The sequence below is a fragment of the Dipodomys merriami genome, unplaced genomic scaffold, assembly GCF_024711535.1.
Source record: "Dipodomys merriami isolate MVZ:Mamm:240054 unplaced genomic scaffold, mDipMer1.0.p SCAF_14, whole genome shotgun sequence".
Classification (NCBI taxonomy): Eukaryota; Metazoa; Chordata; class Mammalia; order Rodentia; family Heteromyidae; genus Dipodomys; species Dipodomys merriami.
Window position 1 is genome coordinate 35,809,806 of NW_027202715.1, and position 26,710 is coordinate 35,836,515.

The 26,710-nt window shown below is 43.1% G+C and overlaps 2 protein-coding genes across 3 annotated transcripts in view; one reads left to right on the forward strand and one right to left on the reverse strand.

Moving 5' to 3' along the window:
• Cpeb3 (cytoplasmic polyadenylation element binding protein 3) overlaps positions 1–24,356 on the reverse strand; it is a 174,904-nt gene extending 150,548 nt beyond the window's left edge. Inside the window, exon 1 of one of the 2 annotated variants that reach the window (XM_070021203.1) lies at positions 24,135–24,356. The gene's annotated coding sequence lies outside the window, so the exon portion shown is untranslated. The remainder of the gene's footprint in view (positions 1–24,134) is intronic. The other variant, XM_070021198.1, reaches the window with a different exon arrangement.
• Positions 24,357–24,391: 35 nt separating this feature from the next.
• Marchf5 (membrane associated ring-CH-type finger 5) overlaps positions 24,392–26,710 on the forward strand; it is a 34,929-nt gene continuing 32,610 nt past the window's right edge. Inside the window, exon 1 of the mRNA XM_070021204.1 lies at positions 24,392–24,725. Coding sequence (XP_069877305.1) covers positions 24,691–24,725 — 35 coding nt within the window. The 5' untranslated portion in view covers positions 24,392–24,690. The remainder of the gene's footprint in view (positions 24,726–26,710) is intronic.

Consider the following 26,710-nt stretch of genomic DNA (forward strand, 5'->3'; position numbering starts at 1 on the left):
TGCTAGCCTTGACATAGTAGACCCCACACTTGTGGCTCATGCCTGTAATCCTAGCTTCTTAGTAGTCTGAGATCTGAGGATTGAGGTTCAAAACAAGCACAGGCGGGCTGGGAAGGTGGCTCAGTGGTAGAGCGCTTGCCTTGCATGCCCGAGGCCCTGGGTTCGATTCCTCAGCACCACATAAGCAAAAAGAAAAAAGCCGAAAGTGGTGCTGTGGCTCAAGTGGTAGAGCGCTAGCCTTGAGCTGAAGAGCTGAGGGACAGCGCCCAGGCCCAGAGTTCAGGCCCCATGACCGGACCCAAAAAAAAAAAAAAACAAAAAAAAAACAAGCACAGGCAAAAGTCTATAAGACTCTTCAATAACCATCAAAAAGGCAGAAATAGAGATATGGTAGAATGCCAGCCTTGAGCAGAAAAAGCAAATGAAAGCTCGAGGCCCTGAGTTCAGAACTCCAGTACTAGCATGTTTGCACGCATGTGCTCGCCGCGCGCGCGCGCACACACACACACACACACACACACACTCTTAAAAAGAAGCAGCAGCATGGGGCTGGGAAGGTGGCTCGGTGGTAGAGTGCTTGCCTTGCATGCCTGAGGCCCTGGGTTCGATTCCTCAGCACCACATAAGCAAAAAGAAAAAAACCGGAAGTGGCGCTGTGACTCAAGTGGTAAAGTGCTAGCCTTGAGCTGAAGAGCTGAAGGACAGCGCCCAGGCCCAGAGTTCAGGCCCCACGACCGGACCCAAAAAAAAAAGGAGCAGCAGCAGCAGAGTACAATCATGGATGGGAATGTAGCACAGTAGTAGTAGTAGAATGTTTCCTTAATGTTTACAAGGCCGTGGGTTTGGTCCCTAGCACAGAGGGAAAAGAAAGAAAGGAGAATAAAAGGGAGGGAGAAAAAGAACAAGTACTTTGAATTAATCTACCAAAAAAAGCTCTGTGTAAAATAAATGCTTATTTCTGTTCTACTTTTGCCTTATATTCCTCTCTCTTTCTTCTTCACCCTTCTCTCTCTCTTCCTCTCTCCCTCTTTTTCGATTGACTTATTTTTTTTGGGGGGGGGGGGTCCAGTCGTGGTCCCTGAACTCTTGGCCTGGGCGTTGTCCCTCAGCTCTTCAGCCTTGAGCCACAGCGCCACTTCTGGCTTTTTTTCTTTTTTCTTATATTGTGCTGAGGAATTGAACCCAGGGCCTCAGGCATGCAAGGCAAGTGCTCTACCACTGAGCCACCTTCCCAGCCCCTCCCTCTTTTTCTTCCTCCTCCTTTTCCTCAAGCAAGATTAATTTCTGCCAAGGAGTTATACTCAACATTTTCATTTTGCAAGGATCAATTTCAATTAACCTTATTCCCAAAGACTTTGTTACCTACCACACTTCTACTACATTTTCAGTACTTAAAGGGAGTGTGTGTGTGTGTGTAGGGGGGGGCTCATAAAATCCTACAACTGTAAGAGGGATTATTTAAGTTATTTGAAATTAGTATGTCAAAATTAGAAAAAAATTAACTTATTCTGGTGTGTTTAAAATGGTTTACTTGAACACAAACTAATCCACCTGACTCCAAGTGCAGGTCTACTAATCATTCCCATAATGGGAAAGATAAGCTTTGATCCTCAACCTTGTAAATGATAATTAGCAACAAATACCTAAATATTTTTGTATTTGAAAGTGAATTAATCTTCCTTTCTTAAAATGAGCACTCAAATCTAAAAAGAAAATAACTCAAATATAACTATGAAGGTATAAGTACATACCAAACTCACAAATTCTAGGAGGGCCCTGAACAAGGACAAAGCCCTTCTCTACTGAAGAATACTGAGTTTTGTTTTTGTTGTTGTTGTTGTTTATTTATTTTTGTCATTGTTTGCTTATTTTCTGCCAGTCTTGGGGCCTGAACTCAGGGCCTGGGCAGTCTCTGAGCTTTTTTGCTCAAGGCTAGAACTCTACCACTCTAGCCACACTTCCACTTCTGACTGTTTGGTTGTTAATTGGAAATAATTTCCTGCCCAGGCTGGCTTTGAACCAGGATCCTCACATCTCAGCACCCTGAATAGACCGGATTACAGGAATGACCTACCAGCACCCAAATGAAAAACTGTTTTTTATTTCACCAAAATGGAGGCACTTTCTGAATTTTGTTTTCAGGTCACAGAGCTTAACCATAACCTCTTTTGAGTATCATTAAAGGCTATAAAAATAGAGTTCTCAGAGTTAACTCACTGAAATATTCATGGGTCAAATACATCTTTTTGGAATTCCTTCCTTTTCTCTCCCTACTTACATCCTAGAATAATACTTTTTATATTTTTATTTTATTTTTTTAGTCCGGTCGTGGGGCCTGAACTCTGGGCCTAGGCACTGTCCTTCAGCTCTTCAGCTCAAGGCTAGCACTCTACCACTTGAGCCACAGTGCCACTTCCGGGTTTTTTCTTTTTGCTTATGTGGTGCTGAGGAATCGAACCCAGGGCCTCATGCATGCAAGGCAAGCACTCTACCACTGAGCCAACTTCCCAGCCCTAGAATAATACTTTTAAGCCTGTACAGTTTGTGGCTGCTCCATATATATGTTTTAGTTTTGTTTTGCTAGTCCTGGGGCTTGAACTCAGGGCCTGGGCACTGTCCCTGAGCTACTTTAGCTCAAGATAAGCTCAAAAGTATAAAGTATACTTCATGTCACTTGAGCTACAGTGCCACTTTCAGCTTTTTCTGTTTATATATACCAAGGAATCGAACCTAGGGCTTCATGCATACTAGGCAAGCACTCCACCACTAAAATACATTCCTAGCCCTAGTTTTGTTTTTCAAAAGAGGATCTTGAGCCTCCCAAGTACTGGAATTATAAATGTGCCAACATTCCTAGCTCCATACATGCATGCTGAATAAATGGATAAACAGATAACAAAAGATAGTTTTTTATTATTTAAAACAGTCAAGGTTTGAGTATTAAATTATATTTGATATAGTAATTTATCTAGCACTAGTATCTCATGCCTGTAATACTAGCTACTCAGGAAGCTGAAATCTGAATATCAAGGTTCAAAGTCAATCGAGGCAGGCATGGAGATTCTAATCTCCAATTAACCAACAAGAAGCAGAAATGGAGCTGCAGCTCCAGTGGTAGAATGCTTGATCAAAAAACTCATGGACAGCGCACGGGCCCTAAGTTCAAGACCCAGTACCAACATGCATGCGCACGGGCACAGACAACAGGCACACACACACACACACACACACACACACACACACACACACACATACACACACACATTCATATTCTCTCTCTCTCTCTTTCTCTCTCTCTCTCTGGGTGGCTCAAGTGGTCCAGTGTTAGACTTGAAGGGAAAAGTGAGTTCAAGCCCCAGTACCAGCAAGAAAGAACAAGAGGGAAAAGCACATAATAGTAAGGTTTCTGGTATAAATTTACAAATCCCTTAAAAATAGTTATAGCATGGAACTGGAGGCATGGCTAATGAGTGCTAGACATGAGTAGAAAAATCTCAGGGCACAAGCCTAAGGCCCTGAGTTCTAGTCCTACTAATAGCACACACATACCACCCCCCAAAACACCCTATATACATACATACAAAGGTTGCAGCACTTTGTATTTCCACCAGGGATGAGCTTGTAAATATGAAAACAATGAATAGTTAAGAACAAAGGATAAGAAGCTGGGAAGGGGGCTGGGAAAGTGGCTCAGTGGTAGAGCGCTTGCCTTGCATGCATGGAGCCCTGGGTTTGATTCCCCAGCACCATATAAGCAAAAAGAAAAAAGTTGGAAGTGGCGCTGTGGCTCAAGTGGTAAAGCGCTAGCCTTGAGCTGAAGAGCTGAGGGACAGTGCCCAGGCCCAGAGTTCAGGCCCCATGACTGGACCCAAAAAAAAAAAAAAAAAAAGCTGGGAAGGTGGCTCAAGTGGTAGAGTGCCTGTCTTACATGCAAGAGGCCCTGGGTTCGATTCCTCAGCACCACATAAGCAGAAAAAGCCAGAAGTGGCACTGTGGCTCAAGTGGTAGAGTACTAGCCTTGAGCTGAAGAACTGAGGGATAGTGACCAAGCCCAGAGTTCAGGCCCCATGACTGACCCCCCACCCCAAAAAGAAGAAGAACAAAGGATAAGACAATTCCTATTCTGATAACTAAACAATACAAAGAAATCTCTACTCTCTTGACCTACCAAATAGGACTAAGTTCCTCCTAATATACTTAATACTTCATCATTCTTAATTGTCATTCTTCATCATGTGTCATATTGTCACATAATAATGAAACAGGGATAATAAAGCTATACTTACTGCTCTCTCTCTCTTTTTTTGGGGGGGAGGGGAGGGATGGTCATGAGACTCAGGGCCTGGGCACTGACTGAGCTCTTTTGCTCAAGGGTAGCACTCTAACACTTTAAGCCACAGTGCCACTTTGGGTTTTCTGGTGGTTAGAGAGTCTCACAGACTTTCCTGCCGGGGATGGCTTCAAACTATGATCCTTAGATCTCAGCCACTTGAGTAGCTAGGATTACAGGCATGAGCCCCCAGCATCTAGCTTTATTGTTTATGTTTATTAGCTGGTGATTACTTTCCAGTTTTGTTATGTACATATATGTCATAGGAGAAGATGAATAGTATTTATTGATGTTCTGTTTCTAGACTTCATTTGTAATTAATTTTAAAGATTAATATATATGTGATGTAGTGTGTATGTACTTTATATCTGTGCTCATCTTTCTTTCAAATATTTTATTTTTTTCAGTGCTGGGTTTGGCCTTGTGCATGCCTAGTACTCTACCATTGAAGGCTTTAGTCCTTGTAATCTTTTAAAAGTCTCAAAAATGTTCAATATAGCCAAGAGTACTCCGAGCTAGTCAGTCCTATAATCTTAGCTACTTAAAGATTAGGGTATCACAGTTTGAGACCAGCCTAGACATAAAAATTCATTACAATCCATTACAACTAATGGCTGCGTGCAACGATTGTACTTAACATCCAGGCAGCAAAGGGAAGGACAAATGGGAATCACAGTCCAAGTAAACCTGGGCATTAAGTGAAACTTTATCTAAAAAATTACCAACACCAAAATGTACTGGCAGAGTGATTTAAGTAGCAGAACCTTGTTTAACAAGCATGAAGCCCTCAGTTCAAGCACCAGTAATAAAGTAATAAAGCCAGGTACTGGTGGCTCATGCTGGTAATCCTAGCTATTCAGGAGGCTGAGATCTGAGGATCACAGTTTGAAGCCAGCCTGGGCAGGAAAAGCCATGAGACTCTAATCTCCAATTAACCACCAAGAGGCTGGAAGTAGACCTATGGCTCAAATGGTAGAGGCACTAATCTTGAGCAATAAAGGTCAGAGACAGCACCTAGACCCTGAATTCAAGCCCCAGGACTGGTACGCGTGCGCATGTGCGTGCACGCGCGTGCGCACACACACACACACACACACACACACACACACACACACACTAATTTGAATACTCAAAATGGCAGATATATTTTTTTTGGATCTGGTCGTGGGGTCTGAACTCTGGGCCTGGGCGCTGTCCCTCAGCTCTTCAGCTCAAGGCTAGCACTCTACCACTGGAGCCACAGCGAATGGCAGATATTTTTACGTAAAGTTTTCATAGGTCAAAAAGTTGTGAAGATGCTAGGTGTGTAGTCAGTAGTAAAGCATTTGTCTAGCATGAACAAGGCTCTGGATTGGATCCTTGGCTCCACTATCAAAAAAATTTATCATCTTCTATCATCATCTAAATTTTTAGTCATTAAAAAGTGCCTCATGCTATTTTTAGATTTTATCCAATGCAAGTTGACTCCCTCTCACTGCAATGTGCTCTCCTTTATAGACAGTCTATGTACCACAGGGTCTTGCTATGTAGCCCAACACTGGCCTGGAACATGCCACACTCCAACCTCAGCCTCCTGAGTGCTGGGTCATGGTAACCTAGTTATAAGAACCCTCTGGAGACTGCAAAAGCTGCAGAATGATTTTACAAAACAGTTTGGCTTTATATGGGTCATTTCTTCCCCTATACTGTCATTTTAGTTTGTTATTATATATTAATATATTTATCATGTGTTCTTTCAAAAGATTTCAGGGAAATAACCCCTACTCATGTTCATGTTTTAAATTACTCTTTAAATCTCCTGACAGTTTCATCATTTCATTTTAAATGCTGTTCAAAAGTTGTCCTCTCAACATTGGAGCCAACAAGCACCTCTCAAGGAGCAGGTTTTAAAGGGATTATCAGCTTTCAGTTTCAGCTTCTATTCCCAAAGAGATAGTTGTAACTTTGAACATTTTCCCAAGAGCTCTCCAACTGTCTGCTGGACATTTCCAAGTGCAAGTTTCATCAATCATTCATCATAATCTACAGGATAAGAGCAAACACTGAGGGTGCTCCCACCTAATCTCAATTATGTTTTCAGATAGCATTATTCCTACTTCACTAAGAAAACCAGTTTACTCATGGTCCTGAACTCTACTGATGTTCTGAACCCCATGAGAAATGCCTTCTAAACCTATTGTTTCCCCCAATCTCTTCTGTCTTCAGATCTCAGCTCAAACATCAGATCCTAACAATAGCAACTATTTACATCACATACTCATTGTTTTTCATTTCTGTTTACTTTTTCTGATATAACTATGTTAACTCCCCAACTACAATTTTAAGTTTCCTGAGGACAGATACTGCAATTTGTTTTTAGTTCCTTAGAATCCAGTGAAGGGCCAAGAGCTGGTGCCTCATGCCTATCCTAGCTATTCAGGAAGCTGAAATCTGAGGATTGAGGTACAAAGCCAGTCTGGGCAGGGAAGTCCGAAAGACTGTTACCTCCAAGTTATCCTCCAGAAAACTGGAAGTAGAGATGTGGCTCAAAGTGGTAGAGTGCTAGCTTTGCGCAAAAAGACCTCAGTGACAGCACCCAGGCCCCAAATTCAAGCCCCACTAACAACAAAAAAAGAAAAGAAAAAAGAATCCAGTGAAGGCAATCTTGCCTACAACTTAGTTACAATAGCAGCTAACATTTATAGAGTGTACAATGTATGCTAGATATTCTTAACCTATGCAATAAATCTATGAGACAAATACAGGTGTTGTCCCTAGAACCAGATGATGAAATGGAAACATATTGATTTACCCACCCAAAGTCAAAAAACTAGTGGCAGAACTAGTGCCTAATTTCAGGTTTTACTTCAAAGTTGTCTTTTGTTGGTGAGTCTTACAATCAGGTCTTTTACTATTTGACCCATGATTCTAGAAACTGTTTGGGCTTCAAAGATGTAGAAAGAGGGTTCATTGTTGTTCAGCAGCTCCTCTGTCTCCCATTCATACAAAGCTTTTCATTTTTTGTTTGTTTTTGACAGTATTGGTGTTTGAACTCAGAGACTTGTGCTTTTTAGGCTGTTACTCTACCACTTGGACCATACCTCTAGCCCTGCTTTTTTTGCTGGTTATTTTGGAGATGGCATCTATCAAAATTTTCTGCCAGGGATGGCTTCAAACTTAGAGCCTCCAGATATCAGCCTCCTGAGTATCTAGGATTACAGACATAAGCCATGGCATCTACTGACACAAAACTTTTATGTAATGACCTTTGCTAGAAAACCAGAGATAAGCTTTACCCAAAGAATTCCAAATTCCACCTATAGGCAAGACTCCAGTTTGACTCCAGCAAGTCCTAAAAATCAGCTGACTGTCTTCATGAAGATGACTCATCAAAAGAAATGATTTTAGTCTGCACAGATCCAGAAAGCAAGGCTAGTCTAGGCCTGAGGTAATAGAGGAAAACTTTGCCACAAACCCTGCTTTAGCAGGTAGTGATTAACAGATTCTACACAGGCAGAAGAATCACAGGGATCATTATAACATGAGGAAAGGCAAGATCTGTATGTAGATTCAGGGAGCCTTTGGGTCCCTCTATTTAAAAATAGAGTTTGGGACCTGGAATGTGGCTTAGTGGTAGACTGCTTGCCTAGCATGCATGAAGCCCTGGGTTCAAATCCTCAGTACCACATAAACAGAAAAAGCCAGAGTGGCACTGTGGCTCAAGTGGTAGAGTGCTAGCCTTGAACAAAAGAAGCACAGTGTTTGTGCAATATCAATTCACAGAGGGAATGAGATTTCCCTCAAAGGCCTTCCCTGCTATTATCTCACTTGATTTTAACACCCTGTTCAGGGAACATATTGTATGGAATCCTCACCTTGAATTTTGTACAATGCACCAGCACCACAAGGCTAGCAGAGACCAAAAGCTAGCCATTTCTTCTCACCAACCTCATGAACCTTATTGTAGAGCTTCATTTGCCTAGAGGCAATTTTTCCAAAGTTCCATAAAACAAAATGTGAACAGGTGACAGATAAGCTAGAGGATGATGGCTAGCATCCCTAACAGTCCCCAACAGTGGGAAATCTGGGTTCAGAGATGTTGTAAAACATAGTAAGTGGTAGATCTACAGCTGGGGGTACAGTTCAGTGGAAGAGCATTCACTAGAATGTGCAAGACCATCTGTTCAATCTCCAGCAAGGTGGTGGGGAAGCCTGTGAGTCTAGGAGCAGATAGGCTAGATTAGATTAGATTGGAATTCAGCTCTTCCAGCTCAGAATTAGAATGCCTTTTAAAGTACTTTACAAGTCACTCAATGGTTCATTCAATTCAATATAACCAAAGTCAGTCTACTAATGTGAGGGCTGTCATCCTTAGCCCCTTCCTCTAATCAGCCAAAACAAAATCCAAAGGTATTTTAAGTTTTGGTTCTGGTTTTGGCATAGCAGTACTAACAAGTCATAGTTGTTCTTTCCTTAAGGAATTCAGAAAAAAACAAATATGTCTGGCTATTGTCCCAAGCCAGAGCTCTAACCAGTTGGGGATAAACAAATTGGACTACCTACCCTAAATATTAATAGGCCATGACATTATCACAGGAGTAGAGATCAACATTATTTATATTATAGAAGATGATATATGGACAGAGAATGGTATAGAAAATCTACCTAAATGTAGGTATTAGTACTACCAGGTATTATCTGCTTGGTGCTGTCAGCAATAACAAATATTCAGGAGCAGTGACACACCCTTGTATTCCATCTACTAGAGGGGCTGAATTCTGTGTGAGCCCAGGAACTTGAATCTGGGAAACATAGTAGGAGCTGAAAGAAAAATTATTGAACTCAAACTTCTTTCTATGAATGACAAGTAGTGACAGTGACATGATGAGTAATTTCACATAACCCTAAGAGGTCAGTTAATACCTTCAGCATCCTCATTTTACTGATGAAGGCACACAGGCCACGTAACTTTCCCTAATGTTGGGAAGGAAAGGAGCCAGAATTCAAACCTAAGCACTTAGACTCTAAAGTTCATATTCTGTTTCTCAAGTCTTTGTTTCCTCAAGAACTCATGCTTGCTCAGCCTGACTTTTTGCTGGTTATTTTGGATATGAGGTCTAGTGGACTTTCCTGCCCAGGCTAGCTTCGAACAATGATCCTCTGAGTAGCTTGGATTATAGGCATGAGCCACTGACACCCAGGAACAGCTGCTCTATCTAAATAACCAGAATTATATTAGTGTGTATGAAAGCATTTTTAATAAACTGTAAAGCCGTAAAGGTCAATGTATGAAATCCAAAGTTAATATTGATAGGTATTTGGGCAACCTGGAAATTCTATATTCAAGTATAGATTCTTCATCTCCTTTCCACTTACTATCAGCAGTCAAATAAGCTCTGTAAAGCTAATACTTCTTAAAGGACCAGAATTTTTATTCTGTCTCTTCTTATATCCTGTTTCCAACTTATAAAAGTAGACTATGTGGGGGAGGGAGGGGAAGGTCTTAAATCTGTACCACAGGGTGCAGAATTTTTTGTTGTTGACTAATAGTAGTTTTTGGGGGGGTTGAGAGAATTTCTTCATCTGGTAATGGGTGAAGTTCATACTAGCATTCCATGATATTTATGTTGGCATCTAGATAAGAATTTTCCTTGGGGGGAGGGGGGAGGCTGGGAAGGGATGTGAAGGGTAAACAAAGGAGGAGGCTGCAATGCTTGGTAAGAAATGTACGCATGGGCTGGGAAGGTGGCCCAGTGGTAGAGTGCTTGCCTTGCATGCATGAGGCCCTGGGTTCGATTCCTCAGCACCACATAAGCAAAAAGCCGGAAGTGGCACTGTGGCTCAAGTGGTAGAGCGCTAGCCTTGAGCTGAAGAGCTGAGGGACAGCGCCCAGGCCCAGAGTTCAGGCCCCACAACCGGACCCAAAAAAAAAAAAAAAAAAAAAGAAATGTACGCATTATCCTGCCCATGTAATTGTGACTCCTCTGTACAGTATGTTCACAAATAAAATTAAATTAAATTTAAAAAAAAAAAAGAATTTTCCTTGGCTTGCGCTAATTTTTAGGAGGGGTAGACGAGGTGAAAGGGGTGGCTGAAACTTGTAATCCTAGCTACTCAGGAGGCTGGGATCTGAGGATCACAGTTTACAACCAACTTAGGCAGGAAAGTCCAGTCCAAAGACTTTTTTTTTATTGGTCCTGGGGTTTGAACTCTGGGCCTACCACTTGAGCTACAGTGCCATTTCTGGCTTTTTCTGAGAAATTTATAGGAGATAAGAGTTTCATGGACTTTTCTGCCCCGGCTGACTTTGAACCATAATCTTCAGATCTCAGCCTCCCGAGTAGCTAGGATCACACTTATGAGCCACTAGCACATGGTGCATAAGACTTATCTCCAATTAAAACCCACAAAAAGCTGGCAGTGAAGCTATAATTCAAGTGACAGAATACTAGCCTTGAGTGCATAAGCTAGCTTTTTTGTGTGTGTTGGTACTGAGGCTTGAACTCTGGACCTCATGCTCTTACTTGACTTTTTAGCTCAAGGCTGATGCCCTACCACTGAAGACACACTTCAACATCTAGCTTTTTGCTAGTTAATTGAGATAAGAGTCTCAAGGTATTTTTTGCCTCGGCTTGCTTCAAATCTTGATCCTCAGACTGTAGCTTCCTAAGTAGCTAGATTACAGGTAGAAGCCACCCAACAGTGCTCAATAATAATCCTAAAAGATTAAAATTACCATTCTTCTCACTTCAGATAAGAAAGCCCAATGGGCTGGGAAGTTGGCTCACTGGTAGAGTGCTTGCCTTGCATGCCTGAGGCCCTGGGTTCAATTCCTCAGCACTACATAAGCAAAAAGAAAAAAGCCGGAAGTGGCGCTGTGGCTCAAGTGGTAAAGTGCTAGCCTTGAGCTGAAGAGCTGAGGGATAGCGCCCAGACCTAGAGTTCAGGTGCCACAACCAGACCCCCCACCAACAAAAAACAAACAAACAAAAAAAAGAAAGCCCAAGCTTAGAAATTTTATACATAATTGCAGATTACAATTAATAAACTGAGTAAATAAAGTTCAGGTCTGTGCTGATTCCAAAGCTCAAGCTCCAAAGCTTAACTCTTATCATCCTTCACCTACTGCCACACCTAAGCACAACCCACAGAACTAGCACCAGTCACTGCCCATGTGTTCTTTACAGTCAGATGTCTGCCCAAAGCAGCTTCTTCCTTTAGTGGTCATATTTTTCTAAATTAATTAAAAAGTTAGGGCTGGCAGTGTATTATGGTTCATGCCTGTCATCCCAGCACTGGGAGTCTGAAGTGGTTAAGATCAACGCTAGCCTAGGACAAAAAAATATATAAACAGGGCTGGGAAGGTGGCTCAGTGGTAGAGCGCTTGCCTTACATGCCTGAGGCCCTGGGTTCGATTCCTCAGCACCACATAATCAAAAAGAAAAAAGCCAGAAGTGGCACTGTGGCTCAAGTGGTAGAGTACTAGCCTTGAGCTGAAGAGCTGAGGGACAGTGCCCAGGCCCAGAGTTCAGGCCCCACGACCGGACCCAAAAAAACAACAACAACAACAATATATACATATATATATATATATATATATATATATATATATATATATATATATATATATATAAACAGAAGAAAAAGTTAAAGCATGTGGTCTTACAATTTGAAATAACTAAACCTCAGAAAAATCTAAGATCACCAGGTGCTGATGGCTCATGCTTATATTCAGGAGGCTGAGTTCTGAGGATCACGGTTCAAAGCCAGCCCAGGCAGGAAACTCCATGAGACTTTTTTTTTTTTTTGGTCGGTCGTGGGGCTTGAACTCTGGGCTTGGGCGCTATCCCTGTGTTTAAGCCCCAGGATTGACACCAAAAGAAAAAACTACTATTTTTTCTATTTTTGCCCTTTTACTCACAAATCTTGGGGAAAAACTTTCTGCCTATATAAATATCTATTTTAGAACTCATCCACCAATTTTAACATTCCTTAATGTCTGTTATTTGCACCTTTACTTGTTATTCTGTATTAGTTGGAATGCTTTTGCAAGAAACAATTTTCCTTCTTTCCTGACATTCATTTTTATCAGTATCAAGTCATGAATATATATTTTATAGGTTATAATCCATTACCATTATTTTTTATTCGATTGTTCAAAATGTCCTTGACTTGGCCATTGGAGTCCCTTCAAGTTGGCTTGTGGGGCTTTTGACAAAGCCCCATCATTTTGTGACTCCGTCCTGTTTTGGCACCACAGATGTTCCAGACTCAAGTACTTTTCCTGCCCATGTCTAGATTTAGCAATTCTTCCAAAGAGCCCTGTTTCCCCTAGTGGAAAAACACTAGGCTTATTCATTAGTTCTGAGATGTCATTGCCTAACACAGTCTCAACAAATAGAGCTAAAAAGTATATATATGCACAAGTTTGTGTATAACTATTCAACTGTACCTATAATTCACTGAGATGTCCAATTCCAATCCAACATTACAAAGTTCATTCTTACCTTAGAATTCTCCCTCGCTGGGTGTGGTGGCTCCTCTCTGTAATTCCTGTACTTAAGAGACTGAGGTAAGAGGATTGGAATTTGATGACAGCCTTAGATTTATAGGAAGACTCGAACAACAACAACAAAAAAAAGAGTCTCTCTGCCCTTCTTGTTCTCCTCCTCCTCCTCATTTACTGCTGGAAACTGAACTCTAGGCCTCATATATGCTAGGCAAGCACTAGATATAAAAGCTGTATCTCTAGACTGCATGTTCTCTTCCTCTACCCCTCTCTCTCAATTCACCAAATATTTGGTGAATAAGTAAGTGCTTAGTCTCTATGAGAGGAGGGCATCAGGGACACAGTAGCAAAGAAAATAGGTATGGTACCATCTCTGCTTTCATGAAGCTCCTATTCTAGAAAAATCAGTATGAGTGTTTCCTTTTTTCCAGTTGTTAAATTTATGCTTTCTATTAACTTACAAGGATTTAAGCAGGGCACAGAGGACTTCAAGAAGCCTGCCCAGATGACTTGAACATGCAGTAACTTTTCTCATAGTTCCTGGGAAACTTACCTATAAAAACTCTCCCAAGATTAATTATTGATAGTCTTGTGATTTCTCTTATAAATCACTTTTATAAACTTATTTATTCACTGTTTTACTTATAGACTGTCCTTACATGAAGTTCACCATACCTAGATCCAAATGTCAGCTATGCCCTCACCCACCAACTATAGAAATGATCAATGAGGAGCTGGGAAGGTGGCTTGGTGGTAATGTGCTTGCCTTGCCTGCATGAGGCCCTGGGTTTGATTCCTCAGTACCACATAAGCAGAAAAAGCCAGAAGTGGTGCTGTGGCTCAAGTGGTAGAATGCTAGTCTTGAGCTGAAGAACTGAAGGGACAGCGCTCAGGCCCCGCATTCAGGCCCCACAACTGACAAAAAAAAAAAAAAGAAAAGAAAAAGAAAGAAAAGAAAAGAGAAATGATCAATGAAAGGGCAGTCTTCAGGGACTGGGAATGTGGCTTAGTAGTAGAGTGCTTGCCTAGCATGCATGAAATCCTGGGTTCAATTCCTCAGTACCACATATAGAGAAAAAGCCAGAAGTGGCACTGTGGCTCAAGTAGTAGAGTGCTAGCCATGGGCAAATGAAACTAAGGAACCTAGTGCCCAGGCCCTGCGTTCAAGCCCCCTGGACTGACAAAAAAGGGGGGGGGGGCAGTTTTCAGCCATGTATCTGATTTCCTTTTTTTTTTTTTTTTCAGTATTCACAGGATGAAACGGACATTCACTGACCCAATAGGGCAGACTAGGGAAGTATGTAACTGCCCAGCATGTGCCCCCTGCTGATAGATAGATACCCCTAGTTAGATTTTATAACAGGCCACATACATTGCTGCATTTCATTTTTTATTAATTGCTACACCACCTTTCTTTTTATCTTTTTTTGTGCCAGTCATGGGGCTTGAACTCAGAGCCTAGGTGATGATCCTAAGCTGCTTTTGCACAAGGCTAATACTCTACCACTTGAGCCACAAGTCCACTTCTGGCCTTTTTTGGGTAGTTTATTGGAGTTAAGACTCTCACAGACTTTCCTTCCTGAGCTAGCTTCAAACCACTATCCTCAGCTCTCAGCCTCCTAAGTAGTGAGGATTATAGGTGTGAGACACTGACACCCAACTGTTACTTCACTTTTTTAAAAAGAAGATCTAAAGTAAGTCAGGGTCAATAAATATTTGTTGAATGATTATAAGCCATACTTTTCAGTAATATATCCTTCTTCTCCTTTCTCTCTCCTCTCTCTCTCTCTCTCTCTCTCTCTCTCTCTCTCTCTCTCATCTTCTTTCCTTCTTTTTCAAAATAAGTATACACAATACTGTGCCTTTTTAAGGCTGTTAAGAGCCAGGTGTGAAAAAATTAAAAAAAAAAAAAAAACAACCGGGCGCTGCCAGCCTGGGCAGAAAAGGCCGTGAGACTCTTTATTTATTTATTTTTTGTCGGTCGTGGGTCTTGAACTCTGGGCCTGGGGGCTGTCCCTCAGCTCTTCAGCTCAAGGCGAGCGCTCTACCACTTGAGCTACAGCACCACTTCCGGTTTTCTGGTGGTTTTTATTGGAGATAGGAGTCTCATGGTCTCTCCTGCCCGCGGGCTGGCTTTGAACCGCGATCCTCAGATCTCAGTCTCCTGAGTAGCTAGGATTACAGGCGTGAGCCACCAGCACCCGGCTGGCCTTGAGACTCTTATCTCCAATAAATCACTCAGAAAACCAGAAGTGGTGCTGTGAGCCACCAGCACCCGGCTGGCCTTGAGACTCTTATCTCCAATAAATCACTCAGAAAACCAGAAGTGGTGCTGTGGGCTCAAGTGGTAGAGTGCTAGCCTTGAGCTGAAGAGCTGAGGGTCAGCACCCAGGCCGAGTTCAAGTCCCAAAACCGACAAAAAAAAAAAAAAAAAAAAAGAGCCAGGTGTGGGGTACAGGCCTGTAATCCCAGCACTCAGAATGAAGAAGCAGGAGAATCAAGTCTTCTAGGCCATGGGGCTGGAAAGGTGGCTCAGTAGTAGAATGCTTGCCTTGCATGCATGAGGCCCTGGGTTCAATCCCTCAGCACCACATTAAGCAGAAAAAGTCGGAAGTGGCGCTGTGGCTCAAGTGGTAGAGCACTAGCCTTGAGTTCAGGCCCCATGACCAAAAAGAAAAAAGAAAAGAATTCTAGGCCATCTGGGCTACAAACAGACTCTTTTATTTACTCACTTGCTCAAACTAAGCTCTGAATCAACCTTCACTTGCACTAGGATTTTTTCTTTTCTTACTTAAATTCAATTTAAAAATTTTATTATGGTGCTGGTAAGGTGGCTCAGTGGTACAGCGCTTGCCTTGCATGCATGAGGCCCCAGGTTCAATTCCTCAGCACCACATAAGCAAAAAGAAGAAAGCCAGAAGTGGCGCTGTGGCTCAAGTGGTAGAGTGCTAGCCTTGAGCTGAAGAGCTGAGGGACAGCACCCAGGCCCAGAATTCAGGCCCCACGACCGGACCCCCAAAAAAAAAATTTATTACATTCTTTCATTTGTATTTATTTATTTATTGTCAGTCATGGGGCTTGAACTCTGGGCCTGGGCGCTGTCCCTCAGCTCTTCAGCTCAAGGTTCACTCTACCACTTAAGCCACAGTGCCACTTCCAGTCTTGTGGTGTTTAATTATAGGTAAGAGGCTCAGGGACTTTCCTGCCTGGGCTGGCTTTGAACCATCATCCTCAGATCTCAGCTTCCTGAGTAGCTAGGATTACAGGAGTGAGCCACTGGTGCTCAGCTTCATTCATTTATTTTGTTTTGAAACATGCTATCTTATGTGGCTCATATTAGCCTGAAACTCTTGATCTTCCTTTAATTTGCCAAATGCTGGGATCTCAAGTATATACCAGCATGCCTAGTCTTTTACTACAAAATACATGTAGTGATAAAAAATAATAAAAATATTATTCGAATAAAGCAAAAAATAGATTCCACTGTAGGTATACAGTCTCCCTGAAGGCAATAATTACTATTTGGAGGGAGGGGTGGCTAGAAGGGGCCAAGAGACAGAACCCAGACAGAGGTAATAATTTTAACACTTCCAAAGTATCTTTCTAGAAACCAATCTTATATATGCATGCTAACCTAAAAAAACAAAAATAAATGGGATAATAGTATGGACATGGTATTTGTTATTGCTTATGTCTACCATGTCTCCAGCTGGTGGTGCTATTTGGGGAGGCTCTGGAAAAAGAAAATGGGGCCTATCTCAAGGAAGTAGATCACTAAGGGTATCTTTGGAGAAATTTATCTTGTCCTGACTTCTTCCCCTCTCACTCTGCTTCCTAATTACTACAAGGTGAGCAACATTACCCTGCTAAGACTGTGTATATGTGTGTGCGTGTGCATGTGCCTGCCAGTACTGGGACTTGGGCTTAGGGCCTTACTTTGGATTGTCTTTTTTGTTCAAGGCTGTCACTCTACCACTTGAGCAACATCTCCACTTACAGCTTTTGGCTAGTTAATTGTATTTCAGTCTGATGGGCGTGTCTGCTCAGGCTGACTATACCTCTATTCTCAGATCTCAGCCCCCTAAATAGCTAGCATAATATATATGAGAGCCACTGAAACCTGACTGCAATACATAATTTATTTTTGAAGACAGGATCTAAGTATAAAAGCCTGGGTTAACCTGGAAGTCACTATGTAACCCAGGCTGGCCTAGAACTTGGGACCCTTTGCCCCAGTCTCCTAAGTGCTGGGATTACAGGCATGTGCCACTATGCATAGCTTTTCTTAAAACATTTATTTTGTTTTTGAAACAGGATCTCACTTTGTAGCCTAAGCTGGCCTCAAACTTGTGATCCTGCTCCAGCCTTCCCAGTGTTGAGATTACAGACACGTACCACCATGCCCAGGAAGGATACATGTCAGGGGCTGTCTTATACACAGCAGAATGTTTGGCAATAGCCCTAGTAACCCATGTACCCACAAGATGTCAGAAATTATCAGAAATACTTGCAGACATAATCAAACGTCTCTTATTGATGGTGGTGAGACAAAAAAATCCTATAGATTTTTATGTCTTGGTCATAGATTCTATGTCTTGGTCAACTTTTCATTATTGACGTTTATGTAAATACTCAATTTGTGAAATGTCTTTTCACTTTTTTGATACTACCCTTCTATTACTATTTATGTAGGAAGTGACACCCCCAAAAGGCTCATATGTTGAAGATTTACTTCCTAACGGATTGATCCAGTCATTCAGAGGAGATTCAATCATAAGGATGCTAATTTCATGCATGGGTCAAACCATGAAGAATTCATAGTCAATGAGCTATTAGGAGACAAGAGGAAGTCAGTCTCAGGGGGAAAATACGTGAAGAGTATACCTTTCTCTGACCACCTCTGTCTGTCTCTGCTTCCAGGCCTCCATGAGGTGAGCTGCTATGTTCTACCATACCTTTCAATCACAATGCTCTGTCTTACTAGAGGCCTCAAAACAATGGAGTGAAAGCTCTCATATCATGAGCTAAAATAAATCTGTCCTCTTACATTGTTTCTCTCAGATATTTGTCATAGTAATGAAAAGCCATCTCTTTATTTTATTTTATTTTTTTGGTTTGTTGGGGGGCTTGAATTCAGGGCCTGTGCACTGTCCCTGAGCCTTTTTGTTTTGTTTTTATTTTTTTGGGGTCCAGTTGTGGGGCCTGAACTCTGGGCCTGGGTGCTGTCCCTCAGCTCTTCAGCTCAAGGCTAGTGCTCCACCACTTGAGCCACAGCGCCACTTCCAACTTTTTTCTTTTTTTGCTTATGTGGTGCTAAGGAATTGAACCCAGGGCCTCAGGCATGCAAGGCAAGCGCTCTACCACTGAGCCACCTTCCCAGCCCCCTTATTAGGCATTCTTTACAAATTTAAAATACTGCTATTTTTACATGCACAGGGGAAAATCAGCTTGAATAATTATCTTTAGGCATTCATTAAAATCAACCACAAAATAGAGACACTTCATTGTGTCATTTATCAATACTTGATATATATATCTAAAGTGCATTATGTTACAAAAAATATAGAAAATCAGCAGCACCAAGATACTTTTACAAAATAAATACATCAGTGGACAAAATAAATTATGGTAAATGTGATATTAATAATCGGATTAGCCTGGGCAAAAATAAAATATTCACAATGGCCAATGTGCAGTTTCATGGAGCAGTAATGGAGATGACAGCTTTATTCTAATGCACCTGAGCCTTTTTGTGCTCAAGGCCAGTGGTCTACAACTTGGGCTCCAATATCACCTCTGGGTTTTGAGTGGTGAATTGGAGATAAGAGCCTCAAGGGGACTTTTCTGCCTGGGCTGACTTCAAACCACGATCCTCAGATCTCAGCCTCCTGAGCAGCTAAGATTATAGGCATGAGGCGCTGGCACCCAGCTAGCCATCTCTTTTAACGCACAAAAATTGTGCTTTTTTTTTTTTTTTTTTGTCAGATCTAGGACTTGAACATAGGGTCTGGGCACTGTCCCTGAGCTTTTTTACTCAAGGCTAGCACTCTACCACTTGAGCCATAGCTCCACTTACAGGTTTTTTGGTGTTAAATTGGAGCTAAAGAGTCTCTCAGATTTGTCTGTTCTTTGAACTATGATCTTCAGATCTCAGTCTCCAGAGCCACTAGGCTTACATGGGGAAGCCACTAGTACCACAGACCCCGGCAGGGTCTGTTTCTCATGGCTCTTCCCTCCTGCCAGCAGTTTATTTTCTTTTTTTCTTTTTTTCTTTTTTTTTGCTAGTCCTGGGGCTTGAACTCAGGGCCTGAGCACTATCCCTGAGCTTCTTTTGCTCAAGGCTAGCACTCTACCACTTGAGCTGCAGTGCTACTTCTGGCTTTTTCTGTGTATGTGGTACTAAGGAATCAAACCCAGGATTTCATGCATGCTAGGCAAGCACTCTACCACTGAGCCACAGTGCCACTTCCAGCTTTTTTTCTTTCCAGCTTATGTGGTACTAAGGAATCAACCCAGGGCCTCATGTATGCAAGGCAAGCGCTCTACCACTGAGCCACCTTCCCAGCCCCTAAAAATTCTTTATATTGGCTTACAAAATTCTTTTCTTCACAGTCATTCATTGATTTTTTTTTAAACTTCAAGGTGCCTTAAGATCCTTCCTTTCTGTTGTTGTTGTTGTTGTTGTGTGTGTGTGTGTGTGTGTGTTTGCCACTCTTGGGGCTTGAACTCAAGGCCTGGGTACTGTCCCTGAGCTGCTTCTGCTCAAGGCTATGCTCTACCACTTGAGCCACAGCTCCACTTCTGGCTTTTTCTATGTATGTGGTACTGAGGAATCCAATCCAGGGTTTCATGCATGCTAAGCAAGCACTCTACCGCTAAGCCACATTCCCAGCCCTCCTTGTTTTGAATTTACTACCAGTTTCTCCGATTCATCACAGGGCCTTTTTTCAGAGATAATTTGCATAAATGATTATTTGGCCTGAGATGCTCCTCCCTCCTCTCTTTTTCTTATTGCCTGCTCTTCTTTAGGCCTCAGAATTAGTCACTTCTTCAGAGAAACTTTCCTTAATCCCACTGACTGGATCAAATCTCTAGGGCTGGGAAGGTGGCTCAGTGGTAGAGTGTTTGCCTTGAATGCATGAGGCCCTGGGTTCGATTCCTCAGCACCACATAAGCAAAAAAGAAAGAAACCGGAAGTGGCGCTGTGGTTCAAGTGGTAGAGCGCTAGCCTTGAGCTGAAGAGCTGAGGGACAGCGCCCAGGCCCAGAGTTCAGGCCCCATGACCGGACCCAAAAAAAAAAAAAAAAAAATAACTGATGCATAGAGAGGCTGGAAGCATGGCTTAAGTGACAGAGTTCCTGCTTATCTTTTAACCAGTAGGTTCTGGGTTCTAAGTAATTAAGCTGGGTTTTTTTCATTTAAATTTTATTGTAAAGGTGATGCACAGAGGGATTACAGTTACATAAGGTAATGAGTATATTTCTTTTTTGAATAGTGTTACCCCTCACTCATTTTGTCCTATTTCCCCCCTCCTATTCACCTCTCCCCAATTAAACTGTTGTGTTTTTTTTTTTTGATTGTTTGTTTTGTCAGTGGTGGGGCTGAACTCTGGGCCTGGGTACTGTCCCTCAGCTCTTCAGCTCAAGGCTAGCGCTCTACCACTTGAGCCATAGCACCACTTCTGGCTTTTTTTTTCCTGCTTATGTGGTGCTGAGGAATCAAACCCAGGGCCTCATGCATGCAAGGCAAGCACTCTACCACTAAGCCACCTTCCCAGCCGAATTAAGCTGTTTTTGGAAGTGGAAGGGTAGAGTACCAGTCTTGAGGAAAAAAGCCAAGCAAGACCACAAGGCCCAGAGTTCTATACACACACACACACACACACACACACACACACACACACACACACACGCACGCACACGCGCACACACACACACACACACACAGAATTTTTCCCCCTTCAAAATGAAAAAGTAAATTATAATTCAACTATCTCCAGTCTTATTGAAAAATGCAAGAGCCACAGAAAATGAAGATGGCAGACAATATGGAATTCTGGTAACCTGTGTCATCCACTTAAAATGCAATGATTAAGTTATTTCATGAGTCTATCAGTCATGAGTTTTCCATACTAATAAAAAAGCAATGCTTGACAATAAAGCATCCTCAGCTATATTCATCTATTTCTCTTTAGATGATATCCTCAAGAACATATTATATGATCTAATTACTCTTTTAACAACTTTGTGGAAATGGTATTTGGTAAATAAAACTCACTTGTTTTATTTATGTTTGAAACAAGACTTGCCAGAATGTTTAGGCTAAGTTCAAACTCTGTGCTCAAGAAATCCTTTGCTGCCAGGTGCTGGTGGCTCACACCTGTAATCCTAATGACTCAGGAGACTGAGATTTGAGGATTGTGGTTCAAAGCCAGCCTCCTCAGAAAAGTCCATGAGACTCTTATCTCCAATAAACTACTCAAAAAAAAGTCGGAAGTGATACTGTGGCTCAAATGGTAGAGCACGAGTCTTGAGAAAAAGAAACTCAGGGACAACACCCAGGCCCTGAGTTCAAGCCCCAGGACTGGCACCAAAAAGAAAAAAGAATCCCCATGCCTGTTGTAGCTGGGACTACAGGTGTCAGCAAATGAATAAGAGTCACTCATTATTTTTATGGGGAGAGAGGGTGTATCCTATACTATGTAGCCCAGTCTGGTCTCAAATTCACAGCCTTCTGCATTAGCATCTTGAGTGCTAAGATTATAGACATGCATCATCATGTTCAGCTCCTTTATTTAAAATGTATAACTGTCTTTTTTAAGTTATAGAGCAGTCCCAACATGACCCAAATCTCATTTTGCTTCACCTTCAATTATGATGTAATGCACAAAATTATGTAAACACCACCACCACCCAATTCTAGAACCTTTTCAGCACCCTTAAAAGGAAATTCATATTCACTAGTCACTGTTCAATTGTCTCCAATTCCTCTATGCAACTATGAATCTACTTTTAGTTTCTATGGATTGGCCCATGTTTTGACATTTCATACAAATGGAATGATTTAATAAGTGGTCTTTGTGAGTGGCTCATTCTCCTTAATATGTTTTTAAGACTTCACTGTTACAGCAAGTATCAGAACTTTATTCTTGTTATAGCCTAGTAATATTCTACTGTCTGGGTACATACCACATGTATATTTAATTATTTGGGTTCTTTTAATTATTTGGGTTGTTTCCATTTTGAGCTATTAGGAATAATAATGCTGGTATCAACAGTCAAAAAATTTTTGTGTAGTCAATGTATGTTTTTACTTCTCTTGGAAGATAAATATGCAACTATTTGATCAGGAACTAATCTCCCTTCAGTGATTAACAGAAAAAATTTTGTGTGCCACTACCAGCTTGAACTCAGGGCCTAGTGCTTTCAGATTTTTCACTCATGGCTGGTGTTCTGTAACTTAAGCCATACCTAAAGCCCAACCTTTTTAATGATTAATTGGAAATAGAATCTTGAAGATTTTAATGCCCTAGTTGGCTTCCAGCCATGATCCTCAGATCTCAACTTCCTGAGTAGCTAGGATTACAGGCATGAACTACTGGTGCTCAGCTCAGAAACTTTTTTTTTGTAGTGCTGAGGAGCAAATTTTAGGGCTTTGTACAAGTGAGGTAAGCACTCTACTACTAAGCTATACCCCCCACACTCCAGTAAGTAGAATTTTTTCTGTACTTCAAAGAGTTTTTAAGACAGCAAGAGATATGGCTTTCATAAAACTGTAAATATAAACTTCATTTCTTGGTATAATAAGATCAATTTGTACAAGGCTTTGCTATCAACAAAACTGCATCATGTTTTCTAATTTAAGGTTAAAAAAATTCCGTGATAAGTATTCCCTTTAGTATAACCCATAAAACTAGACAGAGCTTATGCTAAGTTAATCAAGGTGTAGGATAAAATGGTGATTTTAGGCAGACTAAGAAGTAGTGAAAATCTTACACAATACACAGAGCAAAAATAAGTATTAGATACTCTCACTAAATTAAATGCTCATTTTCCTTCCCTTCCAGCTTCTCATAAGAAAAAGGTGAAATTATAATGCCCTAAAGCCCTTCACAAAGCATATTCCAAAAACTAGAGGGCAAATAAACTTATAAGTCATTTTATTTATCTTGACAATGTGCTCAAATACATTCAGAGAGTAAACTTTGAACAGAGAATTAGGAACAGAGAATTAGTAAATCTACATTAAAAGAATTTTGAAAATATTTTCAGTTCTAGAATGATCAAACACCATGCATCAGAATTTAGAAATAATCACTTTATCATTTCCTGGCTTTTGAAATGAACGTCTATTTATGAATTCTGTTTGTAGGTTTTTCAAAGGAAAAAAAGTAAAATTGAAAAATAAAAATAATAAGCATAATCAAGGGGAAAAGACCAAACATCCTATCAAATCACAGCCAGCATTAGAGAACGCCACAGGTCGTCCCAATTAAGCACCTGCTTAGTCCACAGCTCTTTCCAGCCGCCAATGCTATCCCTTAGAGTATCAGAGCAGAGCCCAAGCAGTGATCTGGGACTTGTCTCCTCGGATCGCCAGCCCCATGCACCTGCTTGGAGGTGTCAAGGAGACCAGGAATGGATCAGCGATCCACAGCAGAAAGAAGGCGCGCGCAAACACACACACACACACACACACACACACACACACACACACACACACACACACACACACACACCGATCCACAGCAGAAGAACGCGCGCGCAAACACACACACACACACACACACACACACACACACACACACACACACACACACACACACACACACACACCCATGACAACACAGCTGGGGCAGCTAGAGCTGTTTATTCACTGACACATTCTGTTTGGAGGTAGTCGGCCAGTCCCCCAGAGCCCTTTGATGGCCCACTGAGGAAGCCAATGCGTGCCTCTTAGCCAGCTCCTTTCCTCCCACCCGTGACCCTCACCTCCAAGCACACCCCTAGACACGGGTGGAAACGGCCGAGCCCAGGCAGCCCCTGGACCCAGCCGGGCCCCTCGTCACGCCCTAAAGCATTGGAACCCTTGCGGGGGTTGTGTAACACCCCACCCCACAACACCCCAAATGGGCTCTGACGTGGGACACAGGCTGGATCCAGTCCGGGTGGGGGGGGGGGGTTGACTTCTTACCGACGCCACCGCCGGGGCTGAGGAGCGGGCCCAGAAATGGTCCTTAGGCTTCCACCCCTCACCTGGCTCGGTCCCACCTGAGGGCAATTACTGAGGACACGAACCCAGACAGGGAGGACTGACCTTGTTCCTACTGCCAGGGGAGCGACACATCCTGCTGCTTCCCGGAAAGCGGCCCGAAGGACATTTTCTTCCCCCCTGGAGGAAGGAAAACGGGAGGGCGCCGGCCCGGCGGCGGCGGCGGGCGCGGGCGGCGGCGGTGGTCCCGGCGGGCTGTGCAGCCTCTCAACGGGGACGGTCCGAGGACTACATCTCCCAGGCTGCTCTGGGGCCGCCCTGCGTCGTGACCCCGGCGCGCACGGAGGCGGTGACTCTTACCTCACAGAGGTAGCTCCTCCGCCGGCAGCAACTTGGCGCCTGCGGTCCATGGACCGGAACCCCGGGCCGACGGGCAGGAACCCGGGCCACGATCGCCTCCTCCCCGGCCCAGGCTCCTCCTCCTCTTTCCCCACTGCCCCCTCCGGACGCCCGCTGGCCGCGCACCGCAGCCGCCGGCCTCGCGGAGCCTCTCCGGGAGGCTGGGTGACGAGTTCGTGGCCGCCGCGGGACTGAGGCCTACTCCTCCGCCTCTCAGTGCTATTGTCCCTGGGCCTGGCCGAGCGCGCCGGCCCCGTAGAAGATGCCGGACCAAGCCCTTCAGCAGATGCTGGACAGGTATTGACGGCTGGGGGACGAGGGGGAGGCCGTGGTGAGACCGGAGTCGCGGACCTTCGCTCAGGCCCTGCCCGCGCCCGGCCTCGAGCTGCCAAAAGAGCGGAACCTGGCCAGCGGGGAGAGTTCCACAGTCGGGGGCTCTGGGACAGGGCGGTAAAGTTTTGCTTCTTACTCCGGAGAGGCCAGAGTGGGCGGCCTGGATCAATGCCTTAGAAACTTAGTGGAGGAGTGGCATCTAGTTTTGTTTGCACACGGTCCTGAAGAGCTCCTGTTTACCCCTGGAATGAATTTCCTTTACCTCCCCTTCCCCCTCCCCCACGTGTGTTGTAAAGTGGTCATCTGCCTTAGCCCCGGGAAGAACCAGATTTTCCTCCTGGGAAATGACTCCCTACTCATTTGAAGCTTCTTTCCTCAAACCGAAACACCAGGGAGGTATTCTTTGGAAAGCCTGATTTCACTTCACCTCTCAACCCCCATCCCGTTCCCACTCACGAACTGTAAGGTCAGAGGATCCTCCTGGGATCCTTAACGGTCATAACCAGAGTAGAGGTTATGGAAAATAGCCACGAGTCCACATTAAACATTTAGCACACTTGACGAATCATTGAGTTCACTGAAAGTTTCTGTTTGGCCTGGGGCCACTTTGCCCATTCCTGGGGGGCTCCAGTTGGTGAAGTGTGATGCTTCTCCCTCTGCTGTTGAAATTCTAGGCAATGAGTTCTAACGAGTTTTTGGCGATTTGAAATCCATTTCCCCCTAAGTCAGTTCTGGCTTTCTGTGGTAGTCAATTGTATGAGGTAATCCGTGATGTTTGTGGTTGATTGTAACTCTCAGTAGACCTCACTTTCCACCCTGTTCAATCTTTTTCATACTGAGAAAAGATCCAGCTGTAAGGTTTTAAATGAGGGTCTTTCTTAATTGAGATTATGCCCAATTAAACTCTGGCAAGGGACAGGGAATATGCTCAGTGGTAGAATGCTTGCCTAGCAAGCGTGAAGCCTTGGGTTCATTTCTTCAGTCCCACATACACAGAAAAAGCCGGAAGTGGCACTGTGGCTCAAGTGCTAGAGTGCTAGCCTTAAGCAAAAGCAGCTCAGGGACAGTGCCGAGGCCCTGAGTTAAAGCCCCAGGATTGGCCAAAAAAACCCCAGAAACCTGTGGTAAGGTTGGCCACACCCAGAACACAAATCATCTCAGTACTGCTGCTTAGAATTTAAGTTTACACATCTAAGTTTATAGATGTCTCTGACTTTTCAGTTGAGATGATTGTCCAGCCCTTGTTTCAGGTCACCTGACAGTTGTTTTACCTAACACTCCATCCACCGCCACCCCCTTTTGTTTTTGGAATGGGGCCTTGCTGTGTTGCTTAGGATCGTCTTATTACTGTCTTAATGCATTAGCCTCCCCAAAGCGCACATTATAGGTGTGTACCTGGGTTTCCACTTTATTTGTATATACATGCCTTTTACACACTCCTGGAAGGAAAACTACTCATGGTTGTTTATCTTAAATCCTAGAATAGAACTCAGTGTGTAATCAGAAAATAATTGTTGTATGAACTAATTTACGAGCTTGTCAGTCTCAGGATCTGATCATTTGTTAGCTTTTGTTGTAGCAGCAGCATGCTGGCAGGTCATGGCTTATAAAAATACGTTCAGCAAGGCACCAGTGGCTCATGCCTATAAGCCTAGCTACCCAGGAGGCTGAAAATCATGGTTTAAAGCCAGGGCAGGAAGTTCCATGAGACACTTATCTCTGATTAAGCAGCTAAAAGCCTGAAGTGGAGCTGTGGGTTCAAGTGGTAGAGCACTAGCCTTGAACTAAAAAGCTAAGGTCCTGAGTTCAAGCTCTAGTTATCTACTCCCCCCCTTCCCCCCCCCCCCCCACAGTGTTCAGAGACATCCTCCTGCCACTGCCAGTTCCAGTTAGCTCAGAGCCTATTACTGGTGAAAGTGGAAGGGCCTCAGAACTTAAATTTCAAAAAT